Source organism: Dipteris shenzhenensis, chromosome 1 (assembly GCF_047967505.1).
Source record: "Dipteris shenzhenensis isolate YYH24624 ecotype China chromosome 1, Dip_SZ_1.0, whole genome shotgun sequence".
NCBI lineage: Eukaryota > Viridiplantae > Streptophyta > Polypodiopsida > Gleicheniales > Dipteridaceae > Dipteris > Dipteris shenzhenensis.
Window position 1 is genome coordinate 24142387 of NC_141596.1, and position 27058 is coordinate 24169444.

The following is a 27058-nucleotide window of genomic DNA, read 5'->3' on the forward strand; positions in this document are numbered from 1 at the left end:
TCTGCTACTTCAAGTTTAGAGTTATATATATCTACATACATACATACGTACGTACGTACATACATACACTTATATCTCCACACATACATATATACATACATGTGCGTGTGTGTATTTCTATGTATGTATGTGTATATATACATATATTTATGGACACACACACACACACACACACACACACACACACACACATGATATGATTGTATGAAAGTCCTTTTGAGACCTTCAGGATCTATGGTACTACCGATCACTATCAACAAATAGTGATATTTTACATCCGGTGAAATATTAGACTGCTATTAGTTAGTACTTGTCGGGCTACTTTGTGTGCTAGCCCAAGTACTTCGTTATAGTGCTCCAAAAACTTCTTTTAGATAGCTTCCTAGCTTTGTAGCTGGCTGTTCCAATAGATTTTTCAGGCTGCCTCTGCTGTCATCATACCGTTCTCTAATGTGTGCATAGGCCCGGCATCTTACGAATACATGCTGCTTATTTTGCACCTCTCTTGTGGGGCAGATTTTGCATATTATTCCTTCTCTTGGGACCCTTGGTCATGTCCACCTTCCCTTCTCCACTTCCAGGTCATGTGAGCTGGTTCTCATTTTAGGTATCAGATGCCTTTTGAACATGAATATGTCTTCCCCAAGGTATTTCTGCATCCCATAGCTATCCATTGGATTAATTTCCTGTTTATAGAACTGCATTTTTGCAGCTAGGTCTTGCCATAGTTTCTTTAGCATCTTTTCAGTCACAAGCTCTTTGATCTCACATGTATCTTCTGATATATCAGCAGCTGTTATACCCCATAATTCCGTCCATTTCGTCTCTTCTCGGTGCCTTCTAGTGGTTTGTGTAGCTTCCAATACCTTGTGAGGTATCTTGCTAGCATCGATCTTCTCAACTTTGTTGAAATAAGCCATGAATTGGCATTAACTTTATCCCTCGAGAGATATCATGCCGGTCTCCCTAGTAGGATGGGGTAGGGTGTCTAATTCTTATCCCCCAATTCCCCTCTGAGGAATCTTTTATGTAAAGTTTCTATTTTTTTCTGGTAGGTCCTAGAGAGCCTGGGAGACCATGCTGGACACCCATAAAGTATCACTATTTGTACAAGCATGGTGTATAGAAACTTTCTTATTCCCAAATTCCACAGCTTTGCATTCCTGCACTTGTTTTAAAGTTGAGAAGAAAGAAAGAAAGAAAGTTTATTAAAGTCTTTGCAAGACTGATGGGTCTATGAGACTGTGAAAATCCTGGTACAAACGAGTTGTGAGGGTGGAGCTACTAAAGAAGCATCCACACCAATGCAGAATGCAAAAAACGAGCATCCTCTCTCTTGGCTACCTGTTGGGGCTCTGTATGCTCCTTCTCTCCTGCCCGTGGTCCTCCTGCATTCTCTATCTTTCTCTCACTCCAGCTTGTTCTCTCTCTCCCTCCTAGCTGCTCATTTCTCATGCATACCCTTGCCTGGTGGATTTGCTACCCTTGGAGGTGTTCGGGATGAATTCAGCTACCTGGAGCTGATTTGGAACCATTTGGAGTGATTTGAAGATGGTTTGAGTTCTCGTGTCCCTATCCCTTTCATTTTACTTGCATTTGGTCATTTTGGAAGCTTGTTGTTGCTCTTTTGCTGTGGGAAGCCCCCTCTTGTCCATTCAGGTTGTGAATAGACACCTAGTTACAGAGGGTGTAACCAGACTGGAGCCTGAGGGGTAGTGTGTGGATTTCTTCCTGTATTGAGGTCACTTGTTCAGTGTGAGAACTGTGTTGATGAATTGTCGCCCTGAGACTCTAGAGGCTGGTTAGTGGATTGTGGAATTGCCAGACCCTTAGAGGGACAGTTTGGATGCATTTCAAGCCTTGAGGCTGTTTGAGCATTTTTGGAATTTGGTTGTGATGCCTTGACATTCTCAGTTGGGCACTGTTGTGGAAAATGCCTTAGTTTTGACCTTGGCACTCGGGTACTAGTGGTGCATTGGAATTGGATGCAGGCAGAGACCAAGTGTTGGCTCTGGCAGTGGAAAATGCAAGAAGAATGGTGCAAGGGTGCGCCCTTGTTGTACATCAGAATTCCACTTTTGAAGAATTAAATAAATACCGAAAGGGGCACCAAAGTGTTTGGGGCCAATGTGGTGTCTCGTGTTTGGTTCCATTGAGCAGGGGCACCCTAGCCTCCAACCAGTTTCTTTTCACAGTTGTTTCTAAGTCGTTTTGTGTGTAATGAAGTGGCTGAAAGATATGTCGAAAGGGGTGCCAAAGTGTTTGGGGCCAGTGTGGTGTCTCGTGTTTGGTTCCATTGAGCAGGAGCAGTCTAGCCTTCAACCAGTTTCTTTTCAAAGATGTTTCTAAGTGGTTTTGTGTGTAATGAAGTGGCTGAAAGATATATCGAAAGGGGCGCCAAAAGTGTTTGGGGCCAATGTGGTGTCTCTCTTGCCAGAGGGTGTAACTAGATTGGAGCAAGAGGGGCAGTGTGTGGATTTCTTCCTGTATTGAGGTCACGTATCTAGTGTGAGAAGTGTGTTGATGCATTGTCGCCTTGAGACTCTAGAGGCTGGCTAGTGGATTGTGGGATTGCCAGACCCTTAGAGGGACAGTTTGGATGCATTTCAAGCCTTGAGGCTGTTTGAGCATTTTTGGAAATTAGTTGTGATGCCTTAACATTCTTAGTTGGGCACTGTTGTGGAAAATGCCGACCCTGGCACTCCGGTATTAGTGGTGCATTGGAATTGGATGCAGGTAGAGACCAAGTGTTGGCTCTGGCAGTGGAAAATGCAAGAACGGTACAAGGGTGCGCCCTTGTTGTAATGCAGAATTCCACTTTTGAAGAATTAAATAAATACCGAAAGGGGCGCCAAAGTGTTTGGGGTCAGTGTGGTGTCTTGTGTTTGGTTCCATTGAGCAGGGGCACTCTAGCCTCCAACCAGTTTCTTTTCAAAGTTGTTTCTAAGTGGTTTTGTGTGTAATGAAGTGGCTGAAAGATATGTCGAAAGGGGTGCCAAAGTGTTTGGGGCTAGTGTGGTGTCTCGTGTTTGGTTCCATTGAGTAAGGGCAGTCTAGCCTCCAACCGGTTTCTTTTCAAAGAATGTTTTTAAGTGGTTTTGTGTGTAATGAAGTGGCTGAAAGATTTATCGAAAGGGGCACCAGAGTGTTTGGGGCATGGTGTCTCGTGTTTGGTTCCATTGAGCAGGGGCACTCTAGCCTCCAACTAGTTTCTCTTCAAAGTTATTTCTAAGTGGTTTGGTGTGTAATGAAGTGGCTGAAAGATATGTAAGCTGGCTGTAATTGATGTGGATATCCCTTTAGTCATAGTTTATTTCCCTTTAGTTTACTGAAGGCCGGTTTTAGGGGGGATCTAGGCATTATTGATCCAGAGACACAGAGCAGAGTCTTCAGCAAGTTGGTGGTACGGGGACTCACTCCAGGCCAGGAGACCTAGAAGCTATTGTGACAGCGTGGGCTTCTCAGGAATGCTCCCCGCACTGGTGGTCATTGACAGACGTCCTATAGATGGATCTTCTCAGTGGCTCCTCTCACGGGGAAGGGCTCACTCTCCCTTGATGAGAAGCCTTTTAGGGTCTGGAAGTGCTCGTCTCCAGGTCTTATTTGGGCCAGCCCCACTTGTCTTGAGTAGTTCGATAGACAACCACTTTTGTGGCATTCCGAGGTACGGGATTCAGATGAATGCAATTTGGGTCAGCGGACACATATTGGTTCGGCACAGTGGATAACAGCATTGCGATATCTTTTGGGATGTGGAGGCAGCTCCCTATGGATGAGGAGGACAAGAGTAGGCACTTTCTTATATGCGAGTTGTAGGTGCCAAGGCGGTAGAGATAGATGCAACGATACCAGACTCATGGTGGGAGGGGTTGAGCACCACATGGACTCCACATTGTTGGTCGGGGTAGTTTTCTAGGGATGGAGTGCCTCCTAGGGTACAATTTCTCAAGCAAACAATTGAGATCGGGTTCCTTTTGGCGCAGGTATTACTGGGTAGGCAAGGGGGGACCTGTTGACAACAGAGCTTGACAGAGACTGTTGGGATGAGGAGGGACTTACCTGGCAGTGGCGGATCTGGATTGTGCATGGTTGGGGCAAGAAGGGACTACACTGGAGACTCTGGTTGTGGGGGTGCCGTCCCCTTAGGGATATCCAGTGGGATCCAGTGGTTTTGCCCCGCTTGCGTGGGGCTTTCAGACAAAGTGGAGGAGGTGCCTTTCTTCTCCTACACGACACGTATTGGCCGCCACCTGTAGTTGCAGGTAGCAGCCTGGACTCCCTCGAGGGAGTGCCATTGGGTAGAGTAGGAGGTGCCTAGAGAGGTCATCTCCCGTATCAAGTCGTGCCTTTGGAGTAGCATGCGACCTCTAACTTCTTTTGAATGGTAAAAGTTGCGGAGCAGATGCGGGTGGACGGCAAATGCCGCTGCTGTATGGACGGAGTGATGGAGACGATTTCTCTTACTCTCTGTGGCTGCCATGTAGCGTAGCGGATCTGGTCAGTAGCTTTGAGGTTAGTGGCCAGCATTCATCGAATGGAGCGAGACTTCACCTAGGGGATGGCCGCGTGGCTCATAGAGGGAGGGCATGCGTTTTTGATCCCACTGCTCCAGCCTTCCGGATTCAGGGCCAGATCGTGGCCAAGATTCTCCTAGCCAACAGCCTCGCTAGCATCACTACCCAGCATTTCTGGGTTACCCCTTGCAGTTGGGTGATGGGAGGACAACAGACTACTCTAGTGGCCCCTTTGCTCGCCATTTGGTAGGACATCATCTACACCCTTTGGGCCATTTGGGAGCTAGGGACTCTGAATTCTAGAGCGACCGCCGAAAGGTGGGAGCGTTTTTGCAAGGCTTGGCATGTAGGCATTTTCTATATCCTCACTGTGAGAGGTATTCGCTGGTTGTATAGCCTGCCACCATGGTTGTTAGCCCCTATTCTAGAGATTCCCTAGGTTTATGTTGGGTTCTTAGGAAATAGGTTGGCCCTTTTATGGTGAGCAACCAGTTCTTTCCATGGTCAGCACCATCTGTTGGTTATGCTGATTTGTATGGGTGTTTTAAAAGCATAAATAGAAGTTCCTTTTCTTTTGGGGAAAAAAAAATTGAATCAGCCGAAACCCATGCCCCTCTTGGAAGAGGCAGTGGTACCATACTCGGATCCGATAATAAACTAGGCAGACGCTCCTTTGTCTCCACCTCCTCTAGTGTGCATAACCTGCAAGTCTGCTGCTCTCTAGGAGTGCCAGTGGCTTTCAGCTGATGGGACAAGAGAGAGAGAGAGAGAGAGAGAGAGAGAGAGTGAGAGAGAGAGAGAGTGAGAATCCATTAATGTCCATGGGAGACCAATAGGTCTAGGGTACAGTTAAAAAAACAGCTAATACGTCCGCGTAGGGAGGACACAGGGCAGCTCCCAAGGAGAAATTTGTTAAAATTATGGAATCGTCTTTGGTAGTGGTTGATGACTGACAAGGTGTCATAATAGTGGGGAGTTACAATAGCTTTCAAGATAGCCTTTAGAAATTGCCATTATATGAAGCTATCCGAGGCTGCTGACGTATAAGGGTGTTGTAGTGTCCAGAAATAGATGCAACATATGTTGTTGATATGGGCTGGCTATTTCACAACTAAGTTGTAGACTGTGAAATACATGTTCTTTACCATAAAATTTGAAATACTCTGTGAGACGAATTTATAACGTATGAATGACTATAAGATACATGTTTATCCTAGAAAGTATGTACTGTGTGGGCCATGCTAGCCATCATCCAAATTCTATTTGCTTTAAATGTGTGAATTTAATCTAATGGCATTGCTTATTTTTGAGTCTCAAAGTCTTTAGTAAGTCGGTTTGATTTCCCAGGTTTTGTGGATTTAACAATTTGCCTGTCAGCAGATGGCATTTGAAATGATGTTGTTGGGTTTAGCTCTGACAAGCGTTTGCTCCCTCCATTTTGGTGGCGCTTTGGATTGCAGCTACCGTTACAGTGCATGGACTTGAAGGTTGAGTCTTTGGGTGTTGTTGTACTGCGACCTGGATATTATGACGACAATAATATATGGCCTGTAGGGTATCGTTGCCTATGGCATGATGCAGTAACTGGCTCTATCTGCATCTCTGAAGTACTAGATGGTGGGCCATCTTCCCCGATATTCCGAATTACGAGGATGCCGTGCTTTGTTGATTCAGATATTTGCAACAGCAATAACATCCGACAACAGGAATATACTGATCGGCCAGAGAGAAGCATCAATAAACTCCCAATAAATAATTTCAATTCCAAAGACTGCTTGCCAGGAAACTGCTATACTGCACCAGATGTTCATGTTGCGAAATACCAAAAATGCCAAGATATAGGTAGGGGCAAGGCTGTAGATGTGGGGATTACTTCTAGGCCGAAATCTTTCGATGGAGAAAAGCTGGACGTGCAATACAAGCATGTCTATGATGAGGAGGATGAACTGAGGATCCTCCTCGGGACCCTTGGCAGCTTTACTCCAGGTTATATGTCTTCTAATCCAAAGGTCTTAGGATGGACAGCAGGAAATGAAATGTGGTATGAAGAACATCAAAACCAAGAAAGAGCTGACTACCAGGAGGGACCGAAGCCTGCAAAATGTGCCAGCAACAAAGAGTCAGACTATGTGAGTGCAGTTGACTGGAGTAAGGAAGATGTCATGGAAAACAAAAGAATTGAGGCTGAAACACAGCCGTTACTAGAAAACTGTGCTGGGAGTCTAGATACCAAAGCACCATTGATGTCTGATAAAATTGGAAACATAGTTGTGGAGAGCTCTTCCTCATTGGGAGCATGGAGATTATTTGCTGTAGAGTTTTTAGAACGTTTCAATAAATCATTTGGAGAAGCAGGATTTCAGTTTGGATGCAAACATTTGGAGAGTTTGTTGTCAAGTCCATTGGGGTTCTGTTTGCCTGATTTTGTGCAAGGTTTGATTAGAGGAAGGCCAGGAGGTGGGCAAGATGACTTTGAGACAATTTGCTCTAATGTGAAGGGATGGATTGGGCAAGACCGATTTGGTTTTGATATTCCTGTTGTGCAGAATTATCTCAGAGCTGCAAAAACTAGATTGCAAGCAGTGCGCCCTCCACCACCGCATGGGTTGCCCATTGGTCAAAAAGTGCCGGCAGAATTTATTGGTGATTTGCTTCAGGTAACTTGTAATTTTATGAAGTCTAGTTGTAGAGTTATAGGAGTTTCTTGTTTTCTTTTTAATTCTAGACTTACCTGCTTTCTCCGTCTGTCTGTAGATTTGGGAGTTTCTATGTCGTTTTTCAGAAGTTCTTGGTCAAAAGGATCCTCCTTCTTTGGAAGAGCTAGAGGAAAGCATATCTGATCCATTGCAATTTGGTGTAGCAAAGGACAATGGTAATTACAAGAAAGAAAATATTCTGACTGTTGGAAAGCTTGCTGATCAAGGGAAAAAAAACTTATCGGAGGCTTTGGATCCTTGTCCTAAAGAAGATTTGGCGACAAAGGGCTCCAATGAGGTGCAGGATCGAAAAGTTGGGTCGAGCTCTGAGATAGGTGTACAGTTGTTCAAGTCAAAAAGACTCTCAAAGAATAGTTCTTCTATGACCACAGGTTTCTGTAACGTGGCATCGGCTGCCTCGCACATTTCATTATTGAAGATAGCATTGTCTGATTTCCAACAAAAGGTGTTTGTCAGTGTTCCTGATTTGAACATCGAAACAAAGCGAGGTAAAAAGAAGGATGGAGAAAAGAAGGATGGGGAATCAGGGATGGCCTCAAAGAGACAAGCAGGCTCATTACTCCCTTTGAATGAGCTAACCTGGCCTGAAGTAGCAAGGCGATATGTCATTGGCTTGTTAGCTTTGAGTAATTGTGTAGAAAATACTGAGATGAATGTCCAGGAGCGTAGGAAGATATTACGATGCATACAGGGAGACGGTGGGGTGCTTTGTGGTGCCCTTGATGGTGTGGCGGCGATTGAGGCTGACACTCAGGTGAACTCTCTTTGGGACTTCCTTGTCAAATCACTGCTTCGGTTATAAGGCTAACAGGATTTGCTTATATATTAAGGAAGTTGCCTTTCCCCTTCATATCAATTTGGAAATCCTATGTTATTTTGTGTGGTGACACTTTTTCCTTTGATTAAATGCCTAACAACTACTTTGGTCATAGCAAGTGTGCTTTCTGCCTCCGGGAAAGAAAGAGAAGGTCAGCTTGTTGGTCTTTGTCTAATGTTATGAATTCTAAAGTAATCATGCTCTATGCTCAGACATAGGGTTGGTTGGTGATGACATAATGCCACTGCATGATGAAATTCAACAATTTAAAGCTTCATGAGCAGACTATCTTGAATCGATGACCATCTGTTTTGTTTGTGCTCAATATATTGTGGAAATTTATGAGCTTTCCATCAACGGTCCTTTTTGCCATCAGTATACCCAATTCTTTCCTGTACTCAAACCGGAATTATTGAAACCAAGTCAGAAGCTTCATGCTTATATGGGTTTCCAAGGATGCTACAATTTTGGAACTCTGTACATAATATGTTGAATATTCTTAGAGCATGAGTCACATCTGTGTTTCATTGAATATTTCCCAAACATGAGTCACATCTGTGTTTTCATTTCTGTCCATAAAGGCACCTATCTTGCCTATACATTATTTCAGCATTTTGGGAAAAGTGAGATGTAAAGCTGTCATAAAGTCATCTAGACATTGGTATACTTACACTCAGGGAGCAGGGGAGGGAAGAGATGTGGAAATCTCTAAAGTTGTGAGTGCTCAATATTAGGAGTTAAGAGCTTGTTGGTGCTATAACCTATTAGGAGTCAAGAGTTTGTTGGGGATAGAGAATGTGGACTACTTTTTGATTAGCCTTCTCCTTTAGTGCTAGCCTCTGTCACGGCTAAGTTTGCCCTTCACCTCTGGAGTGCCGACAGAAACTGAGTATGAAGACCTTTGTATAAATGGTTGCTCAAGTATGTGTGGGTGTGTGGAGTATGCATGAGAGTGTATGTTTATACTATGGTCTACACCCACTGTTGGGCGCTGATGATGTCAGTGGGGATGTCATAGGAGCTAGTCCTTGCTATGCGTGATGGAGTTTATTGTTTTCATTCTTATGAGTGACTATCATGAGATTGAAACTGCACACTGTGGTGTGTTTTAAGAGGACGAGTTTGGGCATGTCCTGGATTCATCTTTGATATGTGCTATGACCCTATTTTTCATCCGTCATTTGATAAAATGATAGTATTTTACTTGGTTGGAACTTAATTGCAAATGTGCTGGATATTATGAGTTACAGACTTGTGTGGGAATAGAGGTGCCACAAGCCTATTTCTCATCCATCATTTCTGATTGGCACATAAATGATTTTGTTTCGCTTGGTTGGAACTTAGTTGAAATGGTTAGAAGTACAAGCAAATAGTATGGAGTCGGCATCAAGGTAGTCTGGTGTTTCTCGAACATATATGTTCTCATGCTTTGTAGGTGCAAACAATTGCTAATCTTATACTCTTTGACTTGTAATGGCTGTATTGGAAAGTGTGTTCTCTTTCGGCTCATTTATTTGTTGGGATGTACTTGGGAAAAAATGGAGTCTAAAATTTCATTAATGTTATTCTGGTGTTTATCAAAGGCTTTTATAATGATGTTGAGAACATGTAAAAGAAGTGTTAGTTTTAGACATTTTGTCCCTTTTCGCTCATTTGTTCTCTCTTCTACTTGCTTTACTGTTCAGATGCTTGCAGAAGCAGAAAAGCGGGTATCTCACAGGTTACAACTTATAAAAGCAGACCAGAAATGTGGTTCAGAAGCTCTCGACACGAAGGAACCACAGGAGATGCCTCCGGGAAACAATTCAAAGAAGCCTCCTTGGGCGAATGCTCTAGAACCTGTTCGGAAACTTGCTACAAACGTTGGTGCAAGAATTAGGAATTGTATACGAGATGCACTGGAATTGAATCCTCCAGATTGGGCAAGAGAGATGCTAGAATGGTCAATCAGCAAAGACGTTTATAAAGGCAATGCATCAGGTCCAACCAAGGTAACATGCAGTTAGTAGGGCTGAGCTTAACCAACTCTTTAAATGTGCTATGTTGACTTTCAGGCATGGCTTTTTGAGAACTTGTACTGATTTAGATTGCTGTACTGTTTCAGCGAGCTGTTTTGTCAGTGCTGGAGCAGGTAAATGATGAAAAACAGAGACCACCATCAAAAGCAGAGCCGAAGGTAGTGTATGTTGTTCCCACTCCAGCTCTTGTCATGCGACGGTGCCGTGTAATTTTGCGTGAAATCATCACTACAGATGACGTACGTATATTCTGCAACTCCCTCGGAGGAATGGTTTTGGGCTATGTTGAAAATGAAGAAGACAACATTGAAGTACCACTACCACTGGTTACTCGTCCTCTTGATTTTAGAATCATCGACTCAAGATTGGCTGCTGGGGCATATGGGGATTCACATGAATCATATGCAGCAGATATGCAGCAGGTTTTTCTTAAATCTGAACTTAGAAGCTCCCTTTGAATGCAAAAAATGAAACATTGTTGGATTAATAAACACATTGTTAAGAGATTTGAGTGTTCCAGTCATCCCAAAATCACCTTTGAAATGTTGGAGCAAAGATGTTTTGAGGGTGATGACTGATAATATTTATTAAAAGAAAGTTGGCAATGTAGTGATTTTTTGTGTTGTTTTTGTTTTTCTTTGCAGCTTTTTCGAAATGTTCCCATTGTTTTCCACAACCGAGAAGATTTGATAAAAGTGGGCGAATCTATGTCTCAGCGGTTCGAAACTCTGTATGAAGAGAAGGTATACAGATGAACAATGTTAACTGTGTTTTTATTAGTTTAGCTTTCTGTCGAGACAATGTCCATACCAATCACTTGTTTCTATCGCAACCATAGAGAAATAGCAGCTAATTCAGCATGCTCATTCTAATATTACAAATGTTACAAACGTCCATGCAGGTGATAAAGTTGATTAACAGAAAAGAGGAAGCAAAAGAAACATCAAGCCGGAGGCTAACATCTGAATCCAAGAATGATATCGAAAAGGAAGTAGGACCAGATGAGGAGCTTATGAAAGCTCCTTGGGAGGAGGGAGTCTGTAAAATTTGTGGAATTGATAAGGATGATGACACTGTCCTTCTCTGTGATACATGTGATGCTGAGTATCATATATACTGTTTGGAGCCCCCTCTTTCCAAGATTCCAGATGGTAATTGGTATTGTCCGTCCTGTGTTGCTGATGAGCAAGGATTTTGTAGACATGCCTCTGCTGTTGGAGAATCAAACAAGACAGCTCCCAGGCAGGTCCATCGAAGCAAGCCCATGGATGATGGAAGCATTCTACCAGAGTTGATGGCAAGCATGGCTGGAAGGGATTACTGGGATTTAATTGGATCTGAGGTAGGAATACAGATTTACTGGTCTTTGATCTTTGTAAGACGTTGGTTGCCAGAGTTTCATTCCTTTTGTCAATGTTTGGTTTTTTAAATTGGTTTTAGTCTAGCTTGTCATTCTACCTTGTCTTGTGGGTTGGTGGTGATTTCCTTCTGTTACTAACACACTTTTTGTTGCATGTAAATATCTTGTGAGTCTGGACTCTGGGGTGATTTTTAACAGACGTTTTGTTGCCTGTACATGCCAGAGAATGCTACTTTTAAAGTTTTTGTGTGACAAAGGTTTGGAATCAGCAGTAATAAGAGATCACATTGACCAGAGCATTGAGGTATCATTGGAACTACAGCAAAAGCTGCGCCTCCTTCTATTGGAGAGACAAAGCTGTATAGGCAAAGGAGGTCATGCTATGGATGACAGTCTTGTAATGGATGCAGCAGAAGCTAGAAGCAAGGATGCATTTATAGCCAAGAAACGAGGACGCAAAAGCTTGAAAACTAGTGTTTTCTGCTCAGTAATGGAGGAAACTGACAGAAGTGGGATGGCATGGGAAGATCTAAAGCTGCAGGCCGGACAACCTGGTAGTTCTGGGATTGTTGAGTATCAAGAAAGTCCAGGTCATGTAAAGCAACTGAGTGGGTATGAGGAAAATCTCACAAGGACAAGAGGTAGGATCAATGCTCTCGAAGGTGGGGAGAGAGAGAGGTCCTTGCACAGTCAGTCAGAGACTGGTCTGACATTGTTCTCAGATGTGAATCAAAGAGATTTTGAGGTTGGACAGAGAAGAGGTTGGGCGGACAGAGATATAGAACCACATACTATCTATGAAATGCAGAATTTGGGTCACGTTGGTTCAGATGTGCGCCAAACAGGCACTGCAGTCGCAATATTAAAAGAACCAGAAGAGGAAATCAAGGATCAAAATTTATCAAGCAATACAGAACAGAAGGATCCATTAGTTTTTTGCGCTGACAGAGCTAAAGATCTAGCTGTCCAAGCACAAGAAGCTGCAAAAGAGTTGCCAGGGGAGATTTTCAAAGGCATAGGGAATATGGAAGCTAATGTTCTGGTACGTGGCAGTCCTCTTAATAATGCATTGATGAGATCGTTGCCTGATCCATTTTATTCACCTGCAGCTGAAGAGAATGAGAAGGGAATCCAGGGTGCTTTCGAAGTTAGGAATCTTGAAGCTAGAACAGGTAGGTATCAGCTACCTTTGACGGCATCGTCTTTCCAGCAGAGCATTGGGCAAGAAGATTCTCTGCTGTTGGATGCTCAAGCACTGTCTGTTCGTGAGCCAGTGGAAACAGAGATTGAGAAAGTGGAGGCAGAGATAATGAAAACAGCCGCACGAAGAGAGTGTCTTGGGAGAGATGCATTGGGAAGGGTCTACTGGGCCCTTGGTTGGGCAGGTAAAGTCCCTTGGTTAGTGGTTGAAGGACAGTCCTCTGAGCCCAGAAATTTATATCCTGAGAGAGATTTTTCAAGGAGCCACACTTTTGATGGAAGTGCTGAAATGGACCCACCTGCTGGATTAGGCGTGAGTAAGGTAAGTGAGGCAGATATTTCACGTGCTGAAGGTGCCTGGTTGAATGAAAAGGCAGCGGTAGGCATGCAGGAATGGATTGCATATGAAAGTGATGAGTGTATTGAGCAGCTTCTCAGATGGTTCAAGCCAACTTTAAGCATTGAAAGGGCCTTGAAATCTGCAATTACTAAATGGTCTACGTTATGGAGTCACAGAATTGGGAGGGAACTAGATAAGAAACAGCTACCAAAGTCACGATCTGCTGCTGGCATTTTATTAAACACAAAGGCTGCAGCTATTCTTGTGAAGAAATTTGGTCCAATCTGCTGGCCAGATGGACCCAGTGAGGTCCATGGTCGTAAGCACGGAAGAATGAAAAAGGCTTTAGGCGAGGGGAGGCTATTTCGATGTGATTGCTTGGAATTGGTTTGGACAGCAAGAGGCCACTGTCCGTGCTGTCATGAAACATTTGACTCTCCTACAGAGCTCCATAGTCATAATAATGGTGCCTGCAGCTTGATTTTATCTGCTGCTGAGGAGCGAGAGGGCAATGCCACAGTTCGGTCAAAGATTAAGAAAGCAAAAAGTAAACAGCAAGAGTTTGTTCCTCCAGACCTTTCTGCTGTGGTGAAACTTTTCTCTGCCCGAACCTCAACTCGGGAAAGGGTTCTCCAAATTGGATGCATTGCAGATAAGGGACCCACTTTTACTCCTGCACTTTCTATTTCTCCTTTCTTTGACCCCTCTCTTACCATGACACATACATCATCACTTTCAGACGCCCTTCTGTTATCAGACATCACAAACCTTGGTTCAAAGATCCACAGTTCTTCCAGCAGTATTTTCAGCAATGATGGTTCTTTGTCCAAAACTCCTGTTAATGTAGCTTTTGGCACAGTAATAAGGGTTAATGAAGATGCGGAACGGAATGGGTTGCCTACAGGTCCTATATCTAACAAATTGTTAGAGGCTGTAAATAATTCATCAATGTTATGTGACAGTAAGCATAGCTCAAAGGTTACTTTATCTTCAAGCAGTGTTCCTGCCCCAGGCTCTCCTATACATGTGGATGGAGCGACAAGGGTGGCGAATGAAGATACCAAGTTGCATTCTGCAAGAGATGCTCAGAGTCCTCAAATGAGGGTGAATGCATCAACATCTGCACAGCCTTTGACTGGGAGGAAATTGTGGATTTTGAAAAGGCTTAAAGCAAATTTGCTTGACATTGAATCTGTTCTGTCCATAGACGCCTTGGAGCCATCAAGAAGTCAGCCCAATCGACGGCGGGCTTGGCGGTCTTTTGTAAAATCAACAGCTTCAATTTCTGAGGTGAGTCGGTGGCTGTTTCCATTTCTTATAATGGTGCTGTGTGATGATAAAACGCCATTGGATTTCAGTTTGATCATGTTAAATTGCTAGGTTTCATCATCGCTTTGAGCTTCCCTTGATCCTAGGGAGTTGTTACTATAGCCAACAATATTTTAATCTAGGGCCATTGCGTAGTGTCCTAGCTATTCTTAAGAATTCAAGGAATTAACCTTCATGGTTGGATTTTTGTGAAGTCAATACCCAAATATTTGATTGGAGTTTGTGATTTTACTTTGCTGATAACTAGCTTTTTCACTTATTTGTCATCCTCCCATGTTATAACATGCAGAAATAGGCTAAATATTGTGCAAGTTCTGGCCGTTGGTTTCTGCTACTTCTTTACATCTTCAGAGTGCATCAGAAATGGGCTACTGAAGAAATATTTTTATGTGTAATCCACGTCATGGCTGTTAGTATATGGTGTGAAAGTGTTTCTGTCTATAGAGCAGGGTGAATTGTAAGGTTGCATTGATGAGCTTTAGTCTTTAGTGATAATTTTAGTAATGGGTCATGGTGGAGTCTTCCCATCATCTCTGGATAATCCAAAATGTTTGTATATGCTCATGTTGTCATGTAGGTAACTTGTGTCAAATGCAGGGTACCAATGACATGTTTGGAGATACCATAACATGCATGTCATGTTAAGCATGTTAAAACTTAGGTTTCAGACTGTTGTGAGTGGAATGCCAACTTTCGTGAAGTTAATACAGCATTATCTTCATGATTTTATGGTGCTGATTTTGGGAGAAAATATGAGTGTTTCATTGTTTCCCAAGAAGGCAGCTAAATTTAGCGTTTTCAAAATCTAGTGTTCTAAGTATGGAGTAATTTTGTGCTATATTTGTAAAACTGCCTTTTGAATTTTTTTATCTTGGTTGCAGTTAACTCAGCATTTTGCAAACATTCTAGAGTCGGCAATCCGATTATTGTTAAATTCTGTGATGGTAGTGGACATAAGAAGTATTGAATTACAGGTCAGCAGCTAGTGTGGTCCATAATCGACAATATCAGATTGAGCAAAGAAGTACTTTCTTGAGCCTTGGGTTTCAGATCTCCCAGGAGAAGTTGCATGTGCATGCATTTGGTAGGCCTGAGAGCAAGATTCTATTATGAACTCATCCTTTAGTGTTGGGTTTATACAGAGCCAATGTTTTTCAGATTTGGTCCATTCAACTTGCATAGTTACAAATCTACATTTTGAAGAAGTCGTGACGTAGAAAAGGGAATGCTGTTGCTTAACATATTAAACAATTGGGCAGAATTTTAGCTGTGTGAGTGTTTGATGATGCTCTAGGAGCCAAAAACAGTCCATAACTACATCGAATAATATCAGTAAATGGTTTATGAATTGCGATTGAATGCACACAACAAAAAAGGGTTGTTGCAAGTGACTTGTGACCCAGCGGCTCTGCCTTGGGGATGGGCGAGAAAAGTCTCACAATATGAGAAGAGTGAGTGAAAGAGAAATTGTACTTGCTAGCACAAAGCAGCTGCAAAGAGTTTGAGAAAGAAAGAAAGAAAGACAGTTCATTAAAAGCCTTCGGAAGACAAAAGGGTCTATGAGACTAAAAGACACTAATACAATGAGCTAAGGAATGGAGCCACTAGTAGGCATCAACACCCATGACGTATACAAAGGAAAATCCATAATCTTGAACGTAACGGCGTCGCTTCATAGAGAGAGAACTCTTTGGGCCCGTGAAATGGGAGCTAGTGGGGGCATCAACGCTGGGAAGGGGGGCGTCGATGGACGAGGCTGATGTGGTGGCATATAACCTGTGATAGATCACTGACAATTGTCAGCGTGTCTGGTCCGTTGTGGTCTCTTGGCTATAGCTCTACGGCGGACAAGTACCATCGTCACTTCTTCGTTCTGATGAGCATGGAAGGTCTATAATGTGATCTGCTCCTCAGTGTTGAGTCTGGCGTGTCTCTAGCTTTGACTCAAGTCCTCGCAGCTGCCGTCTCTGAGGGTCCTGCTGGTCGGTGCTGTCTAGCTAGAAAAACTCAGTGATCATACTCTGAGTGGGTTTGGCTGCGTGTCCTTATCACCCCTACGTGCTCTAAGCAGGGCTCCATGTATTGGGCAGCCTCATGGATGAAGGCCATCAAACTTCTCTGGTTTGGGTAGGATAGGAAATTGGATAGGGCTCCAAGACCATTTCAAAAAGGTAGTGATAGTGACCTGATATCGTAGTTTGTGATGGCATTGAAAGCGAAATGCTCCTCTGACTCAATCTCGGGACTCACACAAAGTGCAGATGTGGCCCTTTCTGGGCATGCCCTTAGTCCGACGACTCTCAATACGGAGACAATATGACGAGGCCCAGAACTACCCTATCAATATCCTCATGGAGTGGGGGAGGTGGGTTTGTGTGTACCCTGGTGGGTCACACTCCGCAGCAAAATGAGTGGAAGAATCGAGGCTTGATGGAAACGGCTAGGTGGATGCGTAGGGTAAGTCTTTGCCCAACAAGTTTTGTGCTCAATAGGGCACCCAGCACCCAGGCGGGCATTGAAGAAAATAACTCCCTCTGAAGCATGGACAAGCCAGAAGCCTGTGATGTCACGCATGTGGGTATTTGGGTGTTTCGCCTATGCACATGTTCCCTCTCAGTTGACACACGAATTGGAGGACAAAGCAGTGAAGTGCATATTTGGGCTACAGCTCACAAAGTAAAGGCTATAGATTGTATCAGCCTAGCATGAGGAATGGAGTGTGTCTGGCTCTGTAAGCTACCTGCAGATCTTGATGTCTTCCAGACCTCTTCTACTACCATCTACACGGACAGCTAGAGTGCTTTGGCCATTGTGTGTAATCTTGTCTTTCATGTGCGTACCAAGCACATAGGGGTTCACTTTCACCATGCTCGAGAGCAACTGTCAGCTTGAGACATACAGTTGTCCTATGTACTGACGGAGGATAACTTAGTGGATCTCTTTACGAAGGCTCTACTCCGACCCAAATTTAAAGTTTTTTGGCAAGCTTTTCACTTGTTACCTTTGTTACTTGATTCTACTTTCTGTGTACTATCGTAGGTTGCCATATCTATCACGGATGAACCTGTGCATCCTGTTAGAGTTCATCTCCTGTCTCATTGAGTGAGGGCCTTGGTTGTGGGTCTGCCCGCCCATGTGAGGGAGTGTCAAGCCCGTTGTTGTGGGTTTGTCCGCCCTGGAGAGGCAGAGGGGGTTCATAGAGGCCAGCATGTACATGGACCTGTGCGGGGCTGTTTGCCTCTATTCCGAGGCTTTGGAGGGGCCGCCATCTGATGTGGAGGGTGCAGGGGTCTGCAGGTCCCTGCTAGAGGCCTGTTTGGAGGCACCATCACCCTGCCTTGGGGCTGCCACCAGGCCGCACGTGTGTGCCTGGTTGGCGGGCCATTTGGCCTCACACTAGCCTGCTACAGCCGACCTATCTGGTTGGTCTTCTCCAGCAGACCAGAGTCGGACCCTATTGGGGCAGGGGGTGACCTTATAATAGAGCCCCCTCCCTCCCTTGTTTGGCATCTTATCAGCAGGTGATCTCTCATTGGTTGAGGTTTTTTTCCAGGAGTAGAGGAGGTATTTTGTGAGATCCTTGTGCAAGTGTCTCTTGTTCCCAGTTTTCCTGTGTGAGTGTTTGCTGTTTTCCTCCATTGTTGCTCCACACCGTTGCACTTCTCACATGGTATCAGAGCCAAAGGTTGGCTTAAAAGACCTAAGTTGTGGAGAGGAGAATCAGCAAGCTACGATGACTTTTTGGGAGCTGTTCGTAGTGGAAGCTGAGAAGGTGCAGGCTGCTTTTTGGACTACATAGAAGGGTAGTTACTTTGAAGGGTGTTTCATATCGAAGGAGCGGATTGTGTGAAGGCTAGTCACTTGGAGGTCGAAGGAAGAATCCTCTCAGCCTTCTCTCCTTCCTCCTCTCTTTCGTCCTTCATTTCCCTTCTTTAATCCTCCTCCTCGATCTTCCCCATTCTTTCCACTTCTATCCCATGGCTTCTCTACAGGAATTGGCAGAAAACAAGTTGAAGATCCCTGTTTTACCCCCGTTCCCTGTCGACCGTCAATTGGACAGGAACAATAATGGCGTGTGGTGTTTATGATGGAGTCAGTATTACAGCCTTACGGCTTGGCGGACTTCATCCTGGTAGGTTTTACAAGGCCAGATCCCCTTGATGCAAGTTTTGGCATTCTGGATTAGAAGGAGGCCGAGAATCTGGCTCAGATTTGGGACCATGTCAATGCAAGGGTCTGTTCATTCATCTTCTTGAGTTGTACTCCTTCGATTATTAATCATGTAAAGCACATGTTGGCTGCAAAGAGTATCTGGGAGCATCTGGCCTCCCTCTATAACCGGACTTCCCCTATGAAGAGGATCTCTCTTGAGGTTCAGATGAGGATATTAGATCCTGCTAAGTCATTTTCTATGCGGGAACATATCAATAAGCTTTTGGAATTTCAACAGGAGATACTTCAGGTAGGGAAGGAGATATGAAGATATGTCCATTACTTTTCTTTCTCATCTCACGTCCGAGTACTCTGCTTCTTATTCTTCATTGATCACTAGTGGCAGGATGAGTACTCTCACTTGGGAAGAGTTGGTGCTTATGGTGCTGGATCAAGAGGAGCGGTTTCAAAGTTCCCCGCATGGCGGTGGCTCCGATGCTCTAGCAACCCCACAGTTGGGCAAGAATCAAGGATGTCGCACCCCTGATACGAGGACTGAAGCTGTGAAGGAGGCACTGAAGGAGGAACGATTGCGGCAAGAAAGGTCATTACTAGAGGAAGTGTCCTTATCGGGTTACCAACAAAAGTCCCGGTTCTTCCAGAGGTCCAGGTTCTTCCTTTGGTGCTATCACTCCCGCTTTTGTGCATATTGAAATGATTGATTCTCTTGTGTCCTCTATTGGAGAGGGGGTTCTGTCTGTCTAAGCCAATGACTTCATCGTTGATAGCGGGGCATCTCGGAATATGAGCCCTTCTCTAGCTGTGCTGAAGGATTTTGTGATCTTCGGTGGTAATGTCTGTATTGGCGATAGCTCTGTCATCAAAGCTCTTGGTGCAGGCAACCTCGACATCATTCCCAATGGAAAAGGAGGGATGCACTCCTCTTGAGTTCTGTTTGTTCCCTCTCTCGGATTCAATCTATTATATGTTTATGAGACTTGCCATCTTGGAACCACAATATTATTTGATGAACACTTTGTGGAAGTTCGAGATAAGGTTACCGGTCAAGTGGTACAAATTAGTACAGTTAGTCATGGCATCTACACTCTGTGCGTGCTTTCCACGATCACGTCTTCTCTTCAAGGTGATCTTTGGCACTTTCATTTTGGTCACTTGAATGTTGATGCTTTCAGATGTGGTGCTAGTGAACAAATGATCCTTGGACTAGCGAGTTGAACAGCAAGCACGGTCAGTGCCACGGTCATGTATTCGAGGAAAGAAACACCGGGATTCGTTCCCGAAGCAGGCCTCACAGCGGGCTTCCTTACCTTTGGTTTGGTCCGTGTTGATCTTTGTGGACCGATGACTGTTGCCAGTCTTGGTGGGGCTCTTCATGCTATTGGTTGATGACTTCAGCAGGTATATGTGGATATATTTTTTGGCCCACATGTGAAAAAAAGCAAGAGAGCAAGAGTGAGCAAGATGGAGAGTGAGCTGAAGGTAGTTCACTCCCTAAAGTCAACTGAACTGAAGTGAATGAAGTGTGAGTATAAGGAAAGAGATAAGGGTTTTGTCTAAGTGACAAAACCCTATCTAATCACTAAGCGTAGTTAGAGATTAGACCGTGGTTAGGGGGAAAAACCTCTAAGAGGAAAAAGTGCCCCTAACTCACTCATTATATTACATTGGCTACTACCTAGAATATATTAATAATTCTAACACCCCCCAGCAGTGCCAATGTGGTGTACAAGGTAGTGATCAATCACCCAAAGGAGATAAGTTTAGGGCACTGCGAAATGCCTCAAACTTCTCACGTGGAAGTGCTTTGGTGAAGATGCCTGCAACATTGTCATGTGTTGACACATAGATCATACTGATCTCCCCTGCATGCAACTTCTCTCTGACATAATGATAATGAACCTCAATGTGCTTCGTGCGAGCATGAAACACAGGATTCTTTACCATTGCAATAGCACTCAGAGTATCAGTGAGAATAGGAGAAGGACCCTCCAATATGAGACGAAGATCAGCGAACAAACGTCGTAGCCAAACACACTCAAGTGTCGCTGTGAAAGCTGCCCTGTACTCAGCTTCACATGAGGAAGTAGCCATTGTAGATTGCTTCTTGCTCAGCCAAGAAATGCAAGCGTTGCCCAAAAAGAAACAATTACCACTAGTGGACTGCCTGGTATCATAGTCTCCAGCCCAATCTGAACCACTGTAAGCATGCATCTGCAAGTCACCCCCCCTGGGAAACATCAAGCCAAAAGACTTTGTGCCTTACAAATATCTGAAGATGCGTTTTACAGCCTGCCAATGTGTTGTCTTTGGGCTATGCATATATCTGCTCACGTGAGATACTGCATATTGAATATCGGGCCTGGTATTGCACAAGTATATGAGGCATCCAACAGCCTGGGTGTAAAGTGTGACATCCACTGATTCACCAGCATCATACATAGTAAGCTTCAGCCCCGGCTCCATGGGAGTGACAATAGGCTTACAATCATGCATGTTGAACCTATCCAAGAGTTTCTGCACATACTTGGATTGAGACATAACAATGCCACGCTTGTCTTGTATAAACTGGATCCCCAAATAAAAATTTAACATGCCCAAATCTGTCATGTCAAATTCAGCTTTCAACTCAGCTTTGAAATTTGCAATTATATCCTCATTTGAACCCGTGAGCAGCATGTTATCTACATAAAGAATGATGACCAAAATATCCCCCCCATCCTTCTTGATGTAGAGGGTGCTTTCCGTAGGAGTATTGTGTAATCCCTTACTTGCCAGGAATGCATCTATCTTGGCATACCATGCACGTGGGCTTGTTTCAGCCCCTATAAAGCTTTGTTAAGCTTGCATACCTGAAGTGCATTGCCAGAAAGTTCAAATCCAGGAGGTTGCTTGACATAAACCTCTTCCTGCAAGTCCCCATTAAGGAAAGCTGTTTTTATGTCCAACTGATGGAATTCCACACAAAATTTGCAGCCATTGCAATAACTGACCGTATGGTGGTCATCCGGGATGTAGGAACAAAAGTCTCCTCATAATCTGTGCCCTTCTTCTGTGCATAGCCTTTGGCAACCAGCCGTGTCTTGTACCTACCAATAGGTCCATCTGGCTTTCTTTTTAGCTTGAAAACCCACTTGGTACCAATGGCATGCTTACCTGGTGGCAAATCCACAACATCCCGAGTCTGATTTTTCTCTATGGACTGCAACTCATTGTGCATGGCATGCATCCAATGCACATTATCCTTTGCTTCTTCAAAAGAGTCAGGCTCCTCTTCATCAAGAAGAGTCCCTGCATAAGCTGTCTCAACTGAAAGAGCCCCCCCTGCGTGCCTTACTGCACTATGAGTCCTGCCAGGCAATGGGGCCTCAAGCCTACTCTCCCTAAGAGTTTGGAGCAATCAATTCGGGACTGTTTTGGCTGCGTGTATCTCTTGAATTTCTTGCTTGACAACTTTATCCACACCCTGAGGTGGTACAAAATCAGCCGACGGCTGAATTGGGGCATGTGGATCTGGTGGAGGTTGCTGTAAATTCTGAGTTTTAGTGGGGGAACCAAATGCTATAGGAAGCATCCCCTCAAACACATGATCTGAAGAAGCTGGAATCTGAAATTCAGCATGTGTATGCTGAATTTTCAGAGAATATAACATCTCTACTAACAAAAATCTTGCGTGTAGCAAGATTGTAGAGACGATAGCCTTTGCTCTGTGAACTATATCCCACAAAAATGCATTTAAGTGCCTTATCTGACAACTTGTGTCTAAACTCCACAGGCACATGGGCATATGCAACACAACCAAAAAGTCTGAAATGGTCCACTGAAGGCTTTCTCCCATGCCATGTTTCATAGGGAGTGATTGTCTTCAAAGCCAAGACGTGTGAGGCAACTTCTTACTTGTAAGCATGCATCTATTCATCTCCATGGTAGTGCGATTCTTCCGCTCAACTTTGCCATTCTGTTGAGGTGTAAGCCTCACTGTAAGCTGATGCGTGATGTCTTTCTCCTTCAAATATACTCTCCCCCTCGATTTGTGCGAAGTGTCTGCACCTTGACAAACATAGCAAACTGACCAAGTAAAATCCCTTCCTGGGATGTAAAATGCCAAGTAAAATCTGCAAAAAAAATCTACCCACAGTGACAAGTACTATCACAGCCTATCAAAGGCTCAAAATGCACTTCAATGCTTTGTTGAATGCCCAAAAATCTGCAAATAGAATTTGCAAAGAGTGGCAAAAGTTTGCAAATGGACTCATACTGAGTCCAAAACTGCTTGCAAACTTCCAAAATGCTCTTTTACCTGCAAAATTGCAACCCAAATGCAAAAGCCCCAACTTCTTGCAGGAAATTGCATACAAAAGAGGGCAAATGATGTGAAAGCCCCAAATGTTGCACAAATTGCACTCTGCCTGCAAAAGCCCTAAATTTCATTGCCAGATTGCTATGCAATTGCAAAAGCCCCAAAAATTCTCCAAAACTTGCAGATCTACTGCAATGTCTGCTAAAGCTTCAAATTTGCTTCTAAAAGCGAAGCCAAACAATGGCTTATGCACAACTTAGCCTGCAAATGACGGACACCGAACACTTTCAGTTTGCAAAAAATCTGCAAGTACAGAACTGTACGGAATCGTACGGATGTTCTGTATCGACTATACGGACAAAATTGGCGCAAAAGTACGGAATTGTATGGACGGCCGTACGGAACTGTACAGACGAAAATTGGCGCACTGTACGGAAATGTACGGACGGTCGTATGAAAGTGTACAGATGAAAACTGACGCATAGTACGAAAATCTGTACAGTCATACGGGATTGTACGGACAGAATGCGTAGTGTACGAACGGAGACGGGCACGGTATGGAATTTGTACAGTTGTACGGACTGTATGGACAGAATGGTGCTATACGGACGTCCGAGAGCTGAAGCTTGGCGATGGAGCAGAAATGCGGGAGCTGAAGCAAGAGGCTGGGAGCAAGGAGTAGGTTTGGGAAGGAAGTGCTCTGATACCAAATGTGAGAAAAAGCGAGAGAGCAAGAGTGAGCAAGATGGAGAGTGAGCTGAACGTAGTTCACTCCTTAAAGTCAACTGAACTGAAGTGAATGAAGTGTGAGTACAAGGAAAGAGATAAGGGTTTTTGTCCAAGTGACAAAATCCTATTTAATCACTAACCATAGTTAGAGATTAGACTGTGGTTAGGGGGAAAAACCTCTAAGAGGGAAAAGTGCCCCTAACTCACTCATTACATTACATTGGCCATTGCCTAGAATATATTAATAATTCTGACACCACAAGTCTCTAGCGTATTCTCGTTTTTGGAAATGGTGTGCCTTAGTCGAGAATGAATCTAACTTTCATGTGAAAACCCTTCGGTCTGACAAAGGTGGTGAATTTTGTTCTCATCGATTTGAGGAGTTTTGTGTGGCAAAGGGGAGTTTGCCAAATATCGGCACTGCATCTAAAGCAGGTGTTGTTGAGCAAAAGAATTGTACCGTGGTTGAGATGTCTTGGACCATGTTGGGTCACCGGGAAGCTCCTCGACTTCTTCGGGTTGAGGCCACTGCCATGGCAGTTCATATCTTGAACCATTCTCCGACGTATGCTGTTCCCAAGGCAACTCCTTTTGAAGCTTATTTCTGCAAGAAGCTTGATGTTTCCTATTTTCGTGTGTTTGGGTCTGACGCCTTTGTACACATTTCAAAGAAGCAGTAGACGATCTTTGTCGGATACAATTCTCAATCTGCAAGTTATTGACTGTATGACCCTTCCAAAAGGGAGATTATCCTTAGCAGGGATGTTATCTTTGATGAGCATATTCTGTCTTCAATAGTTGATGTTGATCTACCCCTTCTTCCAGAGACCGTGGATGATGACAGCAGTGATGATTCTGTTCCTGCATTGCCCCCACCAGAAGGATAATTTGTGTCTCAGAAACGTTAAACTCAGGAGCTTCTGGAGGCTTTTCATATGTGAGACTGTGGTGCCATTTCCTCACCCATGGACCCGAGTACCAAATTGTCCAAGTATGACCCCAGTGATCCAGTAGATGCAAGCGAATACCCCCAGTTGATTGGTTCCCTGATTTGGCTCCTCCATACCAGACTAGATCTATGTTATTCTGTTAGTCTTCTCAGTCCCTTCATGCAGACATCTAAAAAGAACCATTGGGGCCTTGGTATGCGGATCCTTCGCTATCTTCAAGGGTCTCGCAATCGAGGTTTGTTCTATCAATCCAGATATCATTCCAAGATCCAGCTCCTCTGTCCAGGCCCCCAGGGGTGTAGATAATGACTCCCAGCCAAGGGAAAAGAGAGAGTATGAGAGAGAGACACATTCTTGGAGTTGAGAACAGAAAGAAGAGCAAGGCTCAGAGTGCAGAGGCCAGAAACACGAGAAAAAGGCTAGAACATCAGCAACAGGTCTTCGAGAGGTGCACCGACAGTCAACATAGCTTCAAAAAACCACCTCGGGGTGCATGCCAGTCACAAAAATCACCGCATAGCAGCAAAAACGAGCCTGGGAATGCGTGCCATGGGTTCTAGAGCAGAGAAGGAGCCTTGGGATGCATGCTAGCAAATGGGGAGGAGATTTAGACACTCTTCATTCCACCACTGGGTACTGTTTCACTCTTGGCTCAGCCGCTGTCACTTGGAGCAGTAAGAGGCAACCGACAGTAACCTTGTCTTCCACTGAGGCTGAGTATCGTGCTGCATGTTCCGCCACTTATGAGGCAGTTTGGCTTCGGCGGTTGCTCGGACAGATTGGGTTCCCACAGACATCCCCGAGAGTCATTCACAGTGACAATCAGAGTTGTATTGGTCTTGCCTGGAACCCTGTGTTTCATGCCCATTGAGATCTAGTACCACTATGTTTGAGAGAAGGTTCTCGATGACGTGATCTAGCTGACGTATTGCAAGACATAGGACAACAAGGCGAACCTCTTCACAAAGCCCTTAGCACAACAACTGCTTGTTGATCATTCTAGATCCCTCAGGATAATTCATGATCCAGGAGCTGAGAAATCAAGAAGTGATACTTGATATTTACCCGTCCTCGCGTTGAAGCCCCCAACAAGGGAGGGGGGGGGGGCGTATTGCAATGAAGAGGTTCTGTCACGCCTCTCGACAGAGATCATCTTTGTGAGATATGATTTATAGTACCACTACTCAAAAAGGAACTCTTGCTTTCCACACAAACCATGCTCCAAAAATAGGCAAGCACACATTCAAGAGCGCATAATTAGCCACCATACTATTGCTAATCACCATCATGTGCTTCTCTGTATGCTTTCTCAGTCTCTTGTTTAAATGGACTGGTGTCCAAGCAAGCTCTGCCAATAGCTGATTCTAAAATATAGTGTCCAAATAGCATGAGGGCTGCTTAACATGTTGATGAAGCTCCTAATGCAGCAACTTGTTGCATCATCTGTACGTTGTAGATTTAGCGATCTAGCAAACAACAGCTCCAAGGGTCCCATCGGAAGTTTGTAGTATCTTTGGAATGTACCTGAAAACCATCATGTTTTGACTTTTAGAAAAAGGTTTACAAAGATGTCTCATGCAGCTGTAATCCCTTTTCTATGTCTGAGATCAACATCACATCATTTGTGTGAAGCAACAGTTTGGAGAATGACAAATTTAGATTATCTATTATTCTACAAAGGACAATCCGGTGGATATCTTTACCAAGTTCTTTCTTTGCAAACACCTCGGTATTTAGGACTACTTTTTCTTGATGAGGCATATGATGCCTTCAAGAATGAAGCAGGTTCAGTTACCCAAGCTTAGCCTTCAAGAATGAAGTAGGTTCAGTAACCAAGCTTAGCAAGAGTTGGACCAATTTTGGAGACCCACAAGTGGAGGTAAGATTTCCCTCAAAGGCAACATCAAAGCCATAACCATTGTTTCCCCCTCCCAAAAAAGAAAAAAAAAACTCGATCCATTTGGATTGACACTTCTAGTGTACTCACATGGCAACGAGACAATGATGTCTAGTCAAATGTACTCACATAGCCTTTCAACAATCATAAAGAAGGATTATTGTTTTCTTCTAACTAACTCCATAACAACATATCCAAGCTCAGAAAGATTTGGACCGATTTTAGAGACTTACAAGTGGAGGCACCATTTCGCCCAAGGTCCACATCAAAGGCATAACCATTGAAAGTCTCCTCCCCCCGAAAAAGCAAACATAGCACCAATGCATTGGGTTGACACTTCAATTGTATGCACATAGCTTTCAACAACCAAACAATGCTATCTAGTCAAATGTACTAGAGATGATTGTTGTTTTCTTTTGACCAACTCTGCACCACATACCCAAATTCGGCAAGATTTGGATCAATCCGAGAGACTCATAACAGGGGTTGAGGTGAAGGCATCTTGCATGAATACGAAGTATGGCCTCCAATGGAAAGATTTCCCTTCGCGTGAATAAATTCCCATGGATCATGGAAGGTACAATTTACACAAAGATCGAGCTGGAAGACCTGAAGTTTAGAATCAAAAAGCTAGTGGCTGAAGTTTTCAAGCTGAGATTTGACAAAGATAGATGCAAAGTGCTAAAAGTTAAGAAAACAACTTTATGCTTTGACTTT

At 44.0% G+C, this 27058-nt stretch overlaps 1 protein-coding gene across 1 annotated transcript in view; it reads left to right on the top strand.

Annotated features, from left to right (window-relative positions):
• Window positions 1-27058, top strand: part of MBD9 (methyl-CPG-binding domain 9) — a 68450-nt gene that overhangs the window by 34812 nt on the left and 6580 nt on the right. The window contains exons 3-9 of the mRNA XM_087373458.1: window positions 5975-7171; window positions 7269-7985; window positions 9734-10039; window positions 10153-10488; window positions 10711-10809; window positions 10968-11408; window positions 11650-14256. Coding sequence (XP_087229584.1) covers window positions 5975-7171; window positions 7269-7985; window positions 9734-10039; window positions 10153-10488; window positions 10711-10809; window positions 10968-11408; window positions 11650-14256 — 5703 coding nt within the window. The remainder of the gene's footprint in view (window positions 1-5974; window positions 7172-7268; window positions 7986-9733; window positions 10040-10152; window positions 10489-10710; window positions 10810-10967; window positions 11409-11649; window positions 14257-27058) is intronic.